Source organism: Tamandua tetradactyla, chromosome 2 (genome assembly GCF_023851605.1).
Source record: "Tamandua tetradactyla isolate mTamTet1 chromosome 2, mTamTet1.pri, whole genome shotgun sequence".
Lineage (NCBI taxonomy): Eukaryota > Metazoa > Chordata > Mammalia > Pilosa > Myrmecophagidae > Tamandua > Tamandua tetradactyla.
The window spans coordinates 56,420,841-56,435,061 of NC_135328.1; the positions used below are offsets into that span (position 1 = coordinate 56,420,841).

Sequence of the window (14,221 nt, forward strand, 5' to 3'; positions counted from 1 at the left end):
CCACAGAGAATGAAAGCACATGGGGAGAGATGCGGCCAGGGCTGCAGAGGTTATGGAGGGTCAAACTCTGAGGCTGCAAGTTGTTCAGTTAAGGGGTTTGAACTTTACCCTGAGGGCAGAGGGAGGGACACGGTCAGACTAGCCTTTTCTGATCTTCAGTATGGCTAGAGTATGGAAATGGACTACAGTTGTGTGTGTGTGTGTGTATGTGTGTGAGAGAGAGAGCGAGAGAGAGAGAGGACATGGGCAGCCTGTGGGAAAGACATGGGGACTTGGACAAGGTGCTGGTGGTGGGGGTGGTGGGAGGTGGGAGGTGGGTGCTGCTCATGGGTACTGTGGGAAGGAAGAGAACAAGACAGTGGGGACTGGTCTGGGAGAAGGGTAGGCAGGTGGGTTGAGGGTCCTGAGGAGGAGGGGGGTGTGCTGGGAGGTGAGGGTCCTCTTCAGAGCCCTGTGGGAAGTGGCTCACTTGAGACATGACTCTAGGTCTGACTCTACAGCCTGGGATCTTTCCAAGGCATCCTAGTATACTTGATGCCCAATCCTTCTTAGGCTCCGCTGAGCACTGTGGGTCTCCTGGCAGTCCAGACTCAACGGCTCACCCTCTCCTTTCCCCTCCACCCATCCCATTCCTTACAGTAAAGACCACTTGAGTGACTGATACAACATCCAAGCTGCAGTTGAGGTACTGAATCCTCTGTCTCAGTTTTTCGATCCAAGTTCGAACAAAGCCAAGGACATCTTCTGTGGTCACTATCTAGTGAGAACAGAGAGGAAGAAAGCCACAGTGAAGCAGGTGTAGGGGAAGCACCGTGGACCTGGCCATTTCTGGGTTTGAATCACAGCTCATTCCTCCTGCACCACAGGAAAATAGCTGGTCTGCTGGGGGTGCCTCTTATTTGATGGGAGCCCCTCACTTGCAGGGAGAGTATTGTGGGGAGTGGAGAATGCCAGCTTGGCTCTCAAAGGCAGCAGCACTGCGGTATCAGATCCAGCACAGACAAGGGCACTGGGAATTCTATTCCTGGTTCTATGGGTTTAGTTCTGAGCAAGTGATTTAAACTGGCTGAACTTAGTCTTGCAAATGGGGACACAAAATGTTCCCTAGGCTCTCTTCCAGCTCTAACCATCTATATTTGTTCTTTCAGAAGGAATATGTGGCCCATAGCTGGTAAGGGCGTGTAGGGGTGAAATATGACAGCATTTTTGGAGAGCGATCTGACCCTCATATCATAGGGAAAAGTAAGGTCAGATGAAGCCAGCTTGTTTGGGTGGTCATGGCGAGTGTGGATGGTTTCTTTTCTCTTCCTTAATTCCAGGGAATGAATGGAAGGCTCAGAGGGTCTCTGGTGCTGGAGACATCCTGAATACAGAGGCAAGTCAAATCTCAATTTTATGCATGACCCATCATTGCTGTACATGGTTTGGTTATTTACTGATCACTTACATTTTTATCTTCACTTGAGTTACGACAGGTTTCTATCTTGCTTTGAAGTTGCTCCAGAGAAGAATTTAATACATCTGTTTGTGAATTGGATTTTGCCACCTAGAAAACCAGAGGTTCTGAGACTTTGTTTCTCAAATACTTTGATTAGGAAAATGTTCAACAAAGTATGTTATCTGAGAAATAAATTAAGCACTGAAAAATGAAATCAGTAAAAAAAACACATGGTCTTACTAGAAACTAATCAATGCAAATGAAAAAAGACTTTTTTTCTTATCAAATTGTAAGGTTCAAAAATAAACTTGGCAACCCCTATGCTGGTCAGGGAGTTCTGAGAAGGAAATGCTGATGCACTCCTGGAGAGTGGACAGGTCTGAATAAGCTCCAGGAAAGCAGCTTGGCTGTGTGCATAAAGAGCCTTAAAGAGGCTCATTCTTGTCCCAGTAATTATCACTCTCAAAAGATAACCTGAGTACATAATTAGAGATTCCTAAGCAAGTACACTTATTGTGTACAATAATGAGAAATTGAAATAAACTGAATTCCTCTAATAAGGGTTACATAAAAATGGCAACATATCCTAGAAAGGGAAGTCAAGAATATGGTATGTTTGAAAAATCTTTAAAGATTTAGAAAACTGTATGAATATCAGGAGGCTAATTTTGTTATGTATATAAATATATATATATATATATTCTATTTCTGCAGGTATAAAAAAATTAAAAGTAAATCAAAGTATTAATAGAGGTAGTAAATTTATGGATTGATATCATTTATTTTTTTGATTAACACCTTCTTTTAATTAGTGAAATTATAGGTTTACAGAAAAATCATGCGTCTTTAACGTGTTGCTTTTCCTTTGTAGCTTTCAGGACTCTCCCCTTGTCCTTGGCATTGGACAGTCTGATCACTGTGTGTCTGGGCATGACTCTCCTTGAGTTTATCTTGTTTGGAGTTCATTGGGCCTCTTGAATGTGCATATTCATGTTTCCTTTTAAATTTGTGAAGTTTTCTGCTATTATTTCTTTGAATAGTCCTTCTGCCCCTCTCTCTCTTTCTTCTCTTTCTGGGGCTCACATGATGCATATGTTGGTATGTTTGATGGTATCCCATAGGCCTCTTAGGCTCTGTTCACTTTTCTTACTCTTTTTCCTTTTTGCTGCTCAGCCTGAATCACTTCAGTTGTCTTGTCCTTGAGTTCACTGATTCTTCTGCTATCTCCAATTCTGCTAGGAATTTTTTTTTATTAATTTTTTTTTTAAATACCAAAAAACACCAAACAAACGCAAACATTCTTAACTTTTGATCATTCCATTCTACATATATAATCAGTAATTCACAATATCATCACATAGTTGCATATTCATCATCATGATCATTTCTTGGAACATTTGCATCTATTCAGAAAAAGAAATAAAAAGAAAACAGAAAAAAACTCATACATACCATACCCCCAGCCCTTCCCCTCACCGATCACCAGCATTTCAATCTAAATTTATTTTAACATCTTTTCTCCCTATTATTCATCTTTATTCCATATGTTCTACTCATCTGTTGACAAGGTAGATAAAAGGAGCATCAGACACAAGATTTTCACAATCACACAGTCACATTGTGAAAGCTATATCATTATTCAATCATTCTCAAGAAACATGGCTACTGGAACACAGCTCTGCATTTTCAGGCAGTTCCCTCCAGCCTCTCCATTACATCTTGACTAACACAGTGATATCTACTTAATGCATAAGAATAAACTCCAGGATAACCTCTCGACTCTGCAATTTCTCAGCCATTGACACTTTATTTCATCTCATTTCACTCTTCCCCCTTTTGGCCGAGGTTTTCTCATTCCCCTGATGCTGAGTCTCAGCTCATTCTAGGGATTTTCTCAATCCCTTGATTCTGCTAGGAATTTTTCATCATAGTTATTGTGGTCTTCAACTCTAGTAATCCTGTTTGGTTCCTTTTAAATTTTCTCCTTGTTGAGATTCTCAGATTGTTCATTCATTGTTTTCCTCATATGCTTTAGTTCTTTCTCCATGTTTTTCTTTTACCTCCTTGAACATGTTGAGGATCATTTCTAGAAAGTGTTTATCCAGTAGGTCCAAAGTCTGATTCCCTTTGTTGATGGTCTCTGGATTTTTATCTTGTTCCTTTAGGTGGGCCATCATTTCTGGTTTCATTGTCTTCTAATCTTAAACTGCAAACTGCACATTTTAATATATTAAAGTATTAACTCTGGGTTTTAGAGACTGTCTGTTCCATAAGTTTGCATCTAGAGAGTAATATGACAAAAATTTCCTTGAGTGCCAATAGCTAACAAAACAGACCATCCAAAGCAAAAAGTACCATTTATAGTCTTTGAAAATTGACTCTGCTTTAGCACCTTCAGAGCTTAGCCCTCCTTTCAAGAAGATCAGTTTGAGGCAACTACAAAGGGCAGGGTCCTCTCTGTCTTATCTGATCCTGTGTGCAGCCTGCTTCTTGTCTTGGGCTTATATTTACTAATGGCCTTAGGAATTCCCAGATTACAGGAATTTGGAAGCCCCCTCTACTCTCTTTGAAGTAGACTTTTATCCCCTCCTTGATGCTCTCTTGTATGACTTAATGCAGGTGGTCCTGTGTCCCAGGCCACTTCAACTTCTTTCTTTTTCTGCTTTAGCTGACTGCAAACTGCTGCTCTGTCTTCAGAATAAACTGTGTAAGGGTGAGCCAGAGAGAAGAGGTTTCCTAATTTAAACTTTCAGACTTCTACCTGATAGGCGGGCACCGACATACAAGCATCCCAGTACGCACATAGAGGTTATTCTGCCCTGGTTTCACAACTGTGCTGGGGACGGGTTGAGGGAGAGGTTAGCAAGGGCGCCATAAGCTTCACCTACACTTTCCAAGTGCTTTTTCTTGATTCAGTACTTGCCCAGTTACTGCGACACTTTTTTCTGGAGTTTTGAGGAAGATGGCTGTGTTAGTCAGGGATCTCTAGAGAAACAGAACCAACAGGAGAGATATGTAAATATGAGATTTATAAAGGTGTCCCACACTAGCATGGGAATGGAAGAGGCCAAAATCCACAGGGTAGGCTGTGAAGCTGGCAGCTCCGATGAAGGGTCTGGATGCCACAGGAGAGGCTCGCTGGCTGAAGAAGCAGTGAAAGAGTCTCTCTTCTTTCTTAGAAGCCCTAAACTGATTGGATTATATCACAGTGGGAGACATGCCTTAGCTGATTGCAGAGGTAATCAGCCACAGCTATAATCAACTGACTGATGATTTAATACACCAGTCTTCTGGTTTACTGACCAGACATGAAATGTTCTTGCAGCAATAATCAGGCCAGGGCTTGTCTGACAGACAACTGGGTATAATCATTTGGCCAAGTTGACACCAGAATCTAACCATCACAATGCCTCTGCCAGTTTTTGCCAGTTGTTCAAAGATCTGTGAGGGACAGTACACTGGAGCATCTTATGTCACCATCTAGGTCAAAAAGAACTTCTGATGTTCACTTTTTGTATATGTTTAATATTTTCAAAATTTTCTACAATGACAATGTATTTTGTCATAGTTTTTATATATTAAAAAATAAAGCCACTGTATATTATATAATCTAAAATGTCACCTCAGAGAGGCTTAGCAAGAGGAATCTGTGACAGCATTAGCTGGAGGGCTATCAGGAATGTGCTCCTTAAACAAGAGGGAAAGGGCAAGTGCTGGATCCGTTGGCTCATCTATGAAGCTATCTTTCCCCTTCCCCTCTCCTCCTCTTCCTCCTCCTGGAAGGACCGATGGCTCCTCTGCCAGGCACCTTGCTTGGACCTTCACACAAGTCTCCATTTACTGGGAATTTACTATGCAGCAGGACTATACCAAGAGTTTAGCACATACTAGTTCATTTATCCCTGCAGCAATCTTGTATGTTGATTTTACGATTTCCCATTTCACACATGAGGAAACTGATTCCCAATGGGGAATTAAATGGCTTGCCTGAGGCCACAGGACAGGGGGCTGTACCCCTAGGACTAGATTCCATACTTGTATGATCCTAGAGCCTAAGACCTCAGCAAACCCTACCTTTATTTAAATGCATCTGCTTCTCCAGTGGAAGTGTAAATGCCTGGAGGGCAGGACTGCCCTCTTCATTTCTGCTTGTCCTGACACCCATTATGTCCTCAAATACTGTTCCCTGAAAGGTGCAGTGAGCTGTGAAGGTGGCCCAGACCCGGAATAAAAATATTACTTCCCTCATATGGCTCTGGTGAGGATTAACATAGCTAATCAGAATATGCCAGTTAACATGATACCAGCTGGCGTGCAAGTACCAGAGGACAGGTATCTTTCCATTATTCCAGGCACTTGGGACAGTGCTTGGCTTGCAGGTGGTGTGGGATAACTATCCATAGGACAAGGAATGAATCTGTCCTACCTCACATTTGATGTTCACTTGCAGATTTGTCAGCAACCGCTGGGTTTTCTCTATGAAAATGAGGTCCACAGACAGGTGGTGGAATTTACTTTCGAACTTATTGATGATATCATTGGCCTGTAAAGAAAGATCAAAAGTAAAGAAGGGTGGCTTAATTTGGAATGTTTGGACTTTGGGAATTGTGGTAGAGAAGTTTAATTAATGGCTGAAAAGGGAACTGACCCTCCTAACAAGCAATGAAAATGTCTGTCACCTGGGGACAGGGTGTCCTGTGACCTGGTTGGAGGGCTGGGGGTGGGTCTCACTCACCTGGTCCAGGTACTCACTCTCCATCTTCTCCATGTTGATCATGATTAAATTTTCAACCAACTCTATCCGGGCAGCTTCCTTTTCCAGTCGATTACACAGTGAGTCGATTTCTTCTGAAGAAAAATTGCCACCCTCTGAAAATAATCTAAAAATAAGTTGAGAGAAATAAAAACTACTGATCAGACCTGAAACTTTTCATCCATCCTGAATACTGTGGTTGCCAAGACTTAAGATTAAAAGTAAAATATTATGGAAAAATGGCTATAGGTAGCTCAAGTATAGGAACACGAATAAATAAATGATATAGAATTTTCATTTCTGTCAGTTTGTCAGGTTAGACATCTTGGCAGACCCAACTGGAACAAATATAATACCGGATCAAATTCAAAAGAAAAATAGTTTTCTCTGATACATAAAGTTAAGAATTATGCAGAGCTGCCAGATGATGTGAAACCTTGGAATGTGAGGGGATGTCAGAGCTGGCTTTTTGCCCTAAAGACTTTGGGTTTCAGCCTTAATGATTGAACATGGGGGGGGGGGGGGGATGTCGTAAAGTTAGAACTCCACGGGACTGTCCTTTCAGGATAAGCATGAGAGAGTAATAAAGCCCGCCAATGTCCACATCAGACACAAGGACATCAATCTGTCTGGATCCAAGGGTAGGAGGCACAGAAAGAAGTCTCTCCCGTGAGAGTTCATAACCACAACCTGTCCCTCAGGAGTATTTGTGAACTGAATTCATGTTTCCTTGGAGGATCCAAACAGCCTCAAAACAGGTCATTTTAAATTTTGTCTCCCAGTTCCCTGTCAGAGGCAGATAAAAATTCTCTTTGGAGGAACTCAGTCTCAGTCCAGGCCTCAAAGAATCCAAGCAAAATTAACAGCTCAGGGGGAAAAGTAACAAGGAAATAAGATACGGTGAATGAGAACCAGTAGAAACAATAGAGCAGTAACAGACCCTCAAAGACCACAGATACTAGCATTGCCAGACACACTATAAAAAATAGATTTAGCATCTTTAAAGAAATAAAAGAGAAGCTTGAAAATATGATCAGGGAACAGTTCTGAAAAATATCAGATATGATATACATGCAGTTAAAAATCTAATCCATGAATAGGAAGGACAATCTGAAGGAATTACCTAGAATAGGGCTAAAATAGGTCAGTAATGCAGCGATATGAAGGCCAGAATGAGATGCCTAATATATATCAAAGTATAGTTTTAGTTTTACCACTTTCCAAATTTTCTACAAAAACCATGTATTTTATAAACTCTTTATTTTGAAAGAATTTCAAACTTATAGGACAGTTGCAATAATAATATAAACCCCACACAGAAAATTCCAACATATCCCCACCCTACTCCCCAGATACACCAATTTTGCCACCTTTGTCATTTTCTACCTACCTACCTATCTACTGATCTATCTAGCTATCTAATCTATTTTCTGAGTATTTGAGAGCAGATTGCACATATCATACTCCTCGAATACATAATTCTTCCATGTACATTTCCTACAAACAAGGATATTCACTTACATAATCACCTTAAGTGCAGTTATCAAGTTCAAGAAATTTAACATTGATATAAAGCTTACATTGTATAACCAATTTTTTTCTTATGTCCCAATAATGTCCTTTTGAGCCTTTTCTATTTTTAGATTCAAGCCAGTAACATATTGCATTTAATTATCGTTATTTTAACTTTCTCTTTCTTTAAAAAAAATGTGAAAACATATTACAACATAAAACTTCCCATCCCAGACCTTCTCAAGCATACCGTCCCGTGGGATCAATCACACCAACAACGCTGCAGTGCCCTGACCACTATCCGTTACTATTCCTTTCCCTTGTCCCCCACCCTGTAACCTGTACTCTATTTTGCGTCTCTGTGAGTTTACATATTCTCTGATATTTTCCTCGTGGTTACCATGGGGCATGAATCTTTTATCCTAAAGCTTTCATAACCTTGTTTGTTTTGATATCAACCTAACAACTTCAACAACGTAACATAAAGGAGGTTCCTATACCCCTCCATTTAATCATGTATTAAATATATATACATTATAAGTTCAAAACTGTTCATTTATCATTACATTTAATGCATTTGTCCTTTAGATTCTGTAGGAAGTAAAAAGTAGAATCCAAATGAAAAATACAATAGTACCGGTATTTATATTTACCTACGTCATTGTCTTTATTTCTTCATGTGGCTTCAGACAATTGTTTAATGTCCTTTCCTTTCAACCTGCATAACTTCTTTAGCATTTCCTGTAGGACTGGTCCAGTGGCAACACAGTCCCGCAGCTTTTGCATATCAGGAAATGTCTTAATCACCTCCCTCATTTTTGAAAGATAGTTTTGCTGGAACACAGAATTCTTGGTTGGCAATGTTTGCTATTCAGCACTTTAAACATATCTTCCCACTGCCTTGATTTTTTTATTTTTTAAATTGATATATATGTATATATTCACATACCATGTAATCATCCAAAGTACACAATCAGTGGTTCACAATATCCTCATACAGCTGTGCATTTATCACAATCCACTTTTGTCTTTTTTGTGAATAATAACATGTATGCAAAAAAGCAATATTCAAAGCACAATGCAACGATTAGTTGTAGAACAGATTTCAGAGTTTGCTAATGGGTTACAGTTCTACAATTTTAGGTTTTTACTTCTAGCTACTCTAAGATACTGGAGATTAAAAGAATTATCAATATAATGATTCAGCAATCATACTCATTTCTTACACCCTAACTTCTCTGTATAACTCCACCATCACCTTTGATTTTTCTCCCTCTCTTTAGGGGTACTTGGACTATGCCCATTCTAATTTCTTTATGTTGGAAGGGGCTGTTGATAATATGGGGTAGGGGGATGGAACTAGGTGATGTTCAGGAGAGGGTGGGCCCTCTGGGTTTCAGGACTTTTTTGGTTCAGGGACCCATCGGGGAGGTTGTAGGTCTGGAAAGTTACCTTAGAGCATGGAACCTTTGTAGACTCTTATATAATGCCCTAGGTGTTCTTTAGGATTGGCAGGAATGGTCCTGGTTGGGGGTTGGCAAACTTTGATAAGTAGTAATGTCTAATTGAAACTTGCATAAGAGTGACCTCCAGAGTAACCTCTTGACTCTATTTGAACTCTCTCAGCCACTGTGATACCTTGTTTGTTATACTCCTTTTCCCCTTTTGGTCAGGATGGCATTGCTGATCCCACGGTGGCAGGGCCGTACTCATTACTGGGAGTCATTTCCCATGCCACTAGGGAGATTTTCACCCATGGATGTCCTATGTAGAGGGGTGGGCAATGGTTTCACTTGCATTATTGGGTTTAGAGAGAGAGAGAGAGAGAGGCCACATTTGAGCAACAAAAGAGGTTCCTCTTTGGCACACCTATAGGTATTTTAAGCTTCTCCACTATATATATAAGCTTCTAAGAGCAAGCCTCAAGATCAAGGGCTTGGCCTGTTGATTTGGCTGTTCTCTTTTTTTTTTGCATGGGCAGGAACCAGGAATCCAACCTGGGTCTCCGGCATGGCAGGCGAGAACTCTGCCACTGACTGAGCCACCATGGCCTGATTTGGGTGTTCTTAATGTTTGACACAGTATCAGGAATTTCCTCGATGGTAAAGTTTAATAGTTCCATATTTTTTCTTCCACCCTTCAAGGAACTTTGCCAATACTTTTTGATTATCTGCTTAATATACTCTATATATCCAGGCATTACATTAAGCTATACAGGATTAAAGACCCTCATTATTATTCTGGGCTCCCTGTGTTTGGATTGTTTAAATGATCTATCCAGACAGGTTGAGTTCAATTACAGGCTACAAAAAATTTAGGGTCTGGACAAAATAAACCTTTCTTCCTTTGTTCTCAAAGAGTAGACGAAGTTCTAAAATACAGTCATGTCATCCTTACCCCTATATTCTGAATTAACTCAATCCTGACCTGATCGGCTTCATTCTTATCTCTAAATACCAGGTTAAACATAAATAAAACAGCCTCTCAAAATCCAGAAATAACGATTACCACTCAGAACCAAATGTGACTGTCATAAGAGCTTACAATCTAGGCCTCTGTTTTCTTATAAGTATTTTCCAAATGAGACCATACAATACTTGCTGTTTTGTTTCTGGCTTATTTTGCCTCACCAAACATCTCATAGGTTCATTCACAATGCTGCTTGCCTCACAACTTCATTCCTTTTGTTGGCAGCACAATATTCAATCATATGTATATACCGTCATTCACCAATCTACTTCACAATCAGTGCATCCCTCAGCCACCTCCATTCATAGGGCATCATGTGTAATGTCCAAAGTCTACAGTCCATCAACACTCTAAGTTTTAGATAATTTCATTATTCCCAAGAGAAAGATAACCAATAAACACACCCTCACCAAATAGAAAATCCAAACCTCCCCTTAACTCTTATCCCTCCCTCCCCCATTATTTACCCCTGGTGTTGCTGTGGTACTGTTGATGTTTTCCTGTTAGACATAGTCCATGCATGCAATAGCATGCTGTAATAAATGGTGATTGATTTAATTGGCTGGTGCTTAAATGAGAGAGCCCAATGTAGCACAGCCCAAGCAGCTCAGCATACCTCATCTCAGCACTCACAGCTCAGCCCAGGCCGTTGGAGATGCAGAAAGGAATCACCCCGGGGAAAGTTGTTGGAACCCAGAGGCCTGGAGAGAAGGCCAGCAGAGATCGTCCTGTGACTTCCCATATAAGAAAGAACCTCAGATGAAAGTTAGCTGCCTTTCCTCTGAAGAACTAATGAAATAAATCCTCTTTTATTAAAAGCCAATCCGTCTCTGGTGTGTTGCATTCCAGCAGCTAGCAAACTAGAACAGCATCTATGTTCATTAAAGAGATTGGCCTGTAGTTTTCCTTTTTTATAGCATCTTTACCAAGTTTTGGTATTAAAGTGATACTACCTTCACAAAATGAGCTAGGTAGTGTTTCTTTTTCCTCAATTTGTGTTTGGAAAAGTTAGAGCAAGGTTTGTATTAGTTCTTTTTGGAATGTTTTATGAAATTCCCATTTAAAGCCATCTGGCCCTGGGCTTTTTTTTGTAGGAAGATTTTTGAGATCTTCTATTTCTTCCTGAGTCAGTATAGCTTGTTCATGTATTTCCAGGAACTGGTCCATTTCATCTAAGTTGTCTAGTTTGTTGGCATATAGTTGTTCATAGTATCCTCTTATGGTTTCTTTCTTTTCTTCAGGATCTGTAGTAATGACCCCCCTCTCATTTCTGATTTTCTTTATTTGCATCCTCTCTCTTTTTTTCTTTGTCAGCCTTGCTAGTGGTTCAACGATTTTTATTGATTTTCCCAAATAACCAACTTTTGGTTTTATTGGATTCTTTCTGTTGCTCTTTTGTTGTCCCATTCATTTAATTCTGCTTTAATCTTTGTTATATCTCTTCTTCTATTTGCTCTGGGGTTAATTTGCTGTTCTTTCTCAAGTTCCTCCAGGTGAGCAGTTAAGACCTCAATTTTTGCTTTCTCCTTTTTTAATACAGGCATTTAGGGCAACAAATTTCCCTCTCAGCACAGCCTCTGCCACATCCCATAAATTCTGATATGTTGTAGTCTCATATAGCTACTGATTTCTCTAGCAATTTCTTCTTTGACCCTCTGGTTGTTTTTAAGAGTGTGCTATTTAATCTTCATATATTTGCAAAGTTCTCATCCTTTGGTGGCTATTGATTTCCAGTTCATTCCATTGTGACCAGAGCTTTGAATAATTTCAATGTTTTAAAATTTATAAAGACCTGTTTTGTGTTCCAGCACATGTTCTATCCTGGAGAGTGTTCCACTAAAACTAGAGAAGAATGTATGTCCTGGTGTTTTTGGGGTATAACAACCTATGCATATCTGTTAGATCTAATTCATTTATCAAATTGTTTAAGTTCTCTATTTCCTTGTTGATCCTCTGTCTGGTTGTTCTATCTATAGAGGAGAGTAGTGAAATGAAGTTTCCTATTATGATTGTTGAAACATCTATCATTCCCTTCAGTTTTGCCAATGTGTGTCTCCTGTACTTTGGAGTTCCTTGATTAGAAGCATAAATATTTATGATTGTTATTTCTTCTTGGTGAATTGTCCCTTTTATTAATATATAGTGTTCTTCTTTGTCTCTTATAATATCTTGACAATTAAAGTCTACTTTGTCTGATACAGTATAGCTACTCCTGCTTTCCTTTGGTTACAGCTTGTGTGGAGCATCTTTTTCCATCCTTTCACTTTCAATCTATTTGTATCCTTATGTCTAAAATGAGTCTCTTGTAAGCAGCATACACCTGGATCATATTTCTTAATCCATTATGCCAGTCTGTTTCTTTTAATTGGTAAGTTTAGTCCATTAACATTCAAAGTTATTACTGTAAAGGCATTTCTTGAATCTATCATCTTATCCTTTGAATTTTATTTGGTCAGATCTATATATTATTTTCCCTTTCTCTTTTTACCCTTCATGTTACCATTACTGGTACTTTTACCTTCTGTGACTTCCTCCAGACCTCCCTCTCCTGTCTTTTTTTTTCAACTGGAAGAATTCCCTTTAGTATTTCTTATAGGGCCAGTCTCTTGCTGACAAATTCTCTCAGCATTTGTTTGTCTTTGAAAATTTTAATCTCTCCCTCACTGTTGAAGGACAATTTGGCAGGGTGCAGAATTCTGGGCTGAAAGTCTTTCAGGATCTTAAATATATCATACCACTATCTTCTATGACTCCATAGTGCCAGTTGAGTAGTCCAAACTCAGTCTGATGTAGTTTCCTTGTATGTAGTAGATTGTTTTTCTTTTGCCACTTTCAGGATTTTCTGCTTTTCTTCAGTGTTTAACAGACTGATTAGCATGTTCCTTGGGGTAGGCCTATTTGGAGTTATTCTATTTGGAGTTCATTGGGCTTCTCTGATTTGCATATTTGTGTCTTTTATAAAGGTTGGGAAGTTTTCCCTCACTATATCCTCAACTAATCTCTTTAGCCTTTACTCTTCTCTTCTCCTTCTGGTAAACCAATGATTCTTATATTTGTGTGTTTTGTTTTGTCCATCATTTCCATGAGAGTCAATTCAAATTTTTCCATCTTTTTTGCCATTTGCTCTCTCTCTTTTTTTTTTTTTAGCACACGTCATTGCTTTTTATTGATAAAAACTTGTCACAAAAGTTTTATTTGTGTTGCTTTTCTCATCCTATTCAATGTTATGCTTGTCTCTTGGCAGATCTATAAGCACAGGATAGAAAAAAAGAGAGGAGGATGTTCTCAGAAGCCCCTCTCATTCCTGGGGCAGCTTCTGTGTGGCTGGGTTGGTAGGACACAGGGTCCTAGGCCCAAAGCTCCATCTTCTGCCTATTTTGTCCTTAGAGCATCAAGAGAACAGGATGACCGTCTTCAGCAGTGGAAACCCTTTGCGGAGGTTATAACAGTCTGGCAGAACTCTGCTCAGGAACTGAGGTCACCATAGGCCCCACATTTCCTTCTTCCCCATTTCCCTCCCCCAGTTCCTTGGGAAGAAGGTCAGATGTGTTTTTTTACTGGCTGCATATTGATCCTGCTGAGGCACTGACACCACAAACTCTGAAAAACAGGAGGAACCCAGAAAGGCAGGACGCCACCTCCTTAACATCATTTAGTTCTGCCTTCTCTCTCTCTTTTTTTTTTTTTTTTGGTGTAATAAGATTTTTTTTTTTATTTTTTAAAAATTTATTTATTAATTAAAAAATAAGAAACAAAATCAAACAACATACATAAACAGTAATTCACAATATCATCACCTAGTTGCATATTCATCATTTCTTAGAACATTTGCATTAATTCAGAAAAAAAAACAAAAAGACAATAGAAAAAGAAATAAAATGAACACAGGAAAGAAAAAAAAAAAGATTATACCTATCATACCCCTTACCCCTTGCCTTCATTGATCACTAGCATTTCAAACTAAATTTATTTTAACATTTGTTCCCCCTATTATTTATTTTTATTCCATATGTTCTACTCGTCTGTTGACAAGGTAGATAAAAGGAGCA

At 39.4% G+C, this 14,221-nt stretch overlaps 1 protein-coding gene and 1 long non-coding RNA gene across 5 annotated transcripts in view; one reads left to right on the top strand and one right to left on the bottom strand.

Annotated features, from left to right (window-relative positions):
* LOC143673314 (uncharacterized) overlaps positions 1 to 14,221 on the top strand; it is a 93,067-nt gene that overhangs the window by 46,298 nt on the left and 32,548 nt on the right. The window lies entirely within an intron of this gene.
* The window catches only part of CCDC180 (coiled-coil domain containing 180), a 101,868-nt gene that overhangs the window by 33,086 nt on the left and 54,561 nt on the right, over positions 1 to 14,221 (bottom strand). For all 4 annotated transcript variants that reach the window (XM_077147574.1, XM_077147592.1, XM_077147566.1 and 1 more), the window contains 4 exons: positions 6,174 to 6,318; positions 5,865 to 5,981; positions 1,448 to 1,546; positions 638 to 757 (listed from right to left, as the gene is read on the bottom strand). In XM_077147574.1, the coding sequence (XP_077003689.1) occupies positions 638 to 757; positions 1,448 to 1,546; positions 5,865 to 5,981; positions 6,174 to 6,318 (481 nt within the window). The remainder of the gene's footprint in view (positions 1 to 637; positions 758 to 1,447; positions 1,547 to 5,864; positions 5,982 to 6,173; positions 6,319 to 14,221) is intronic.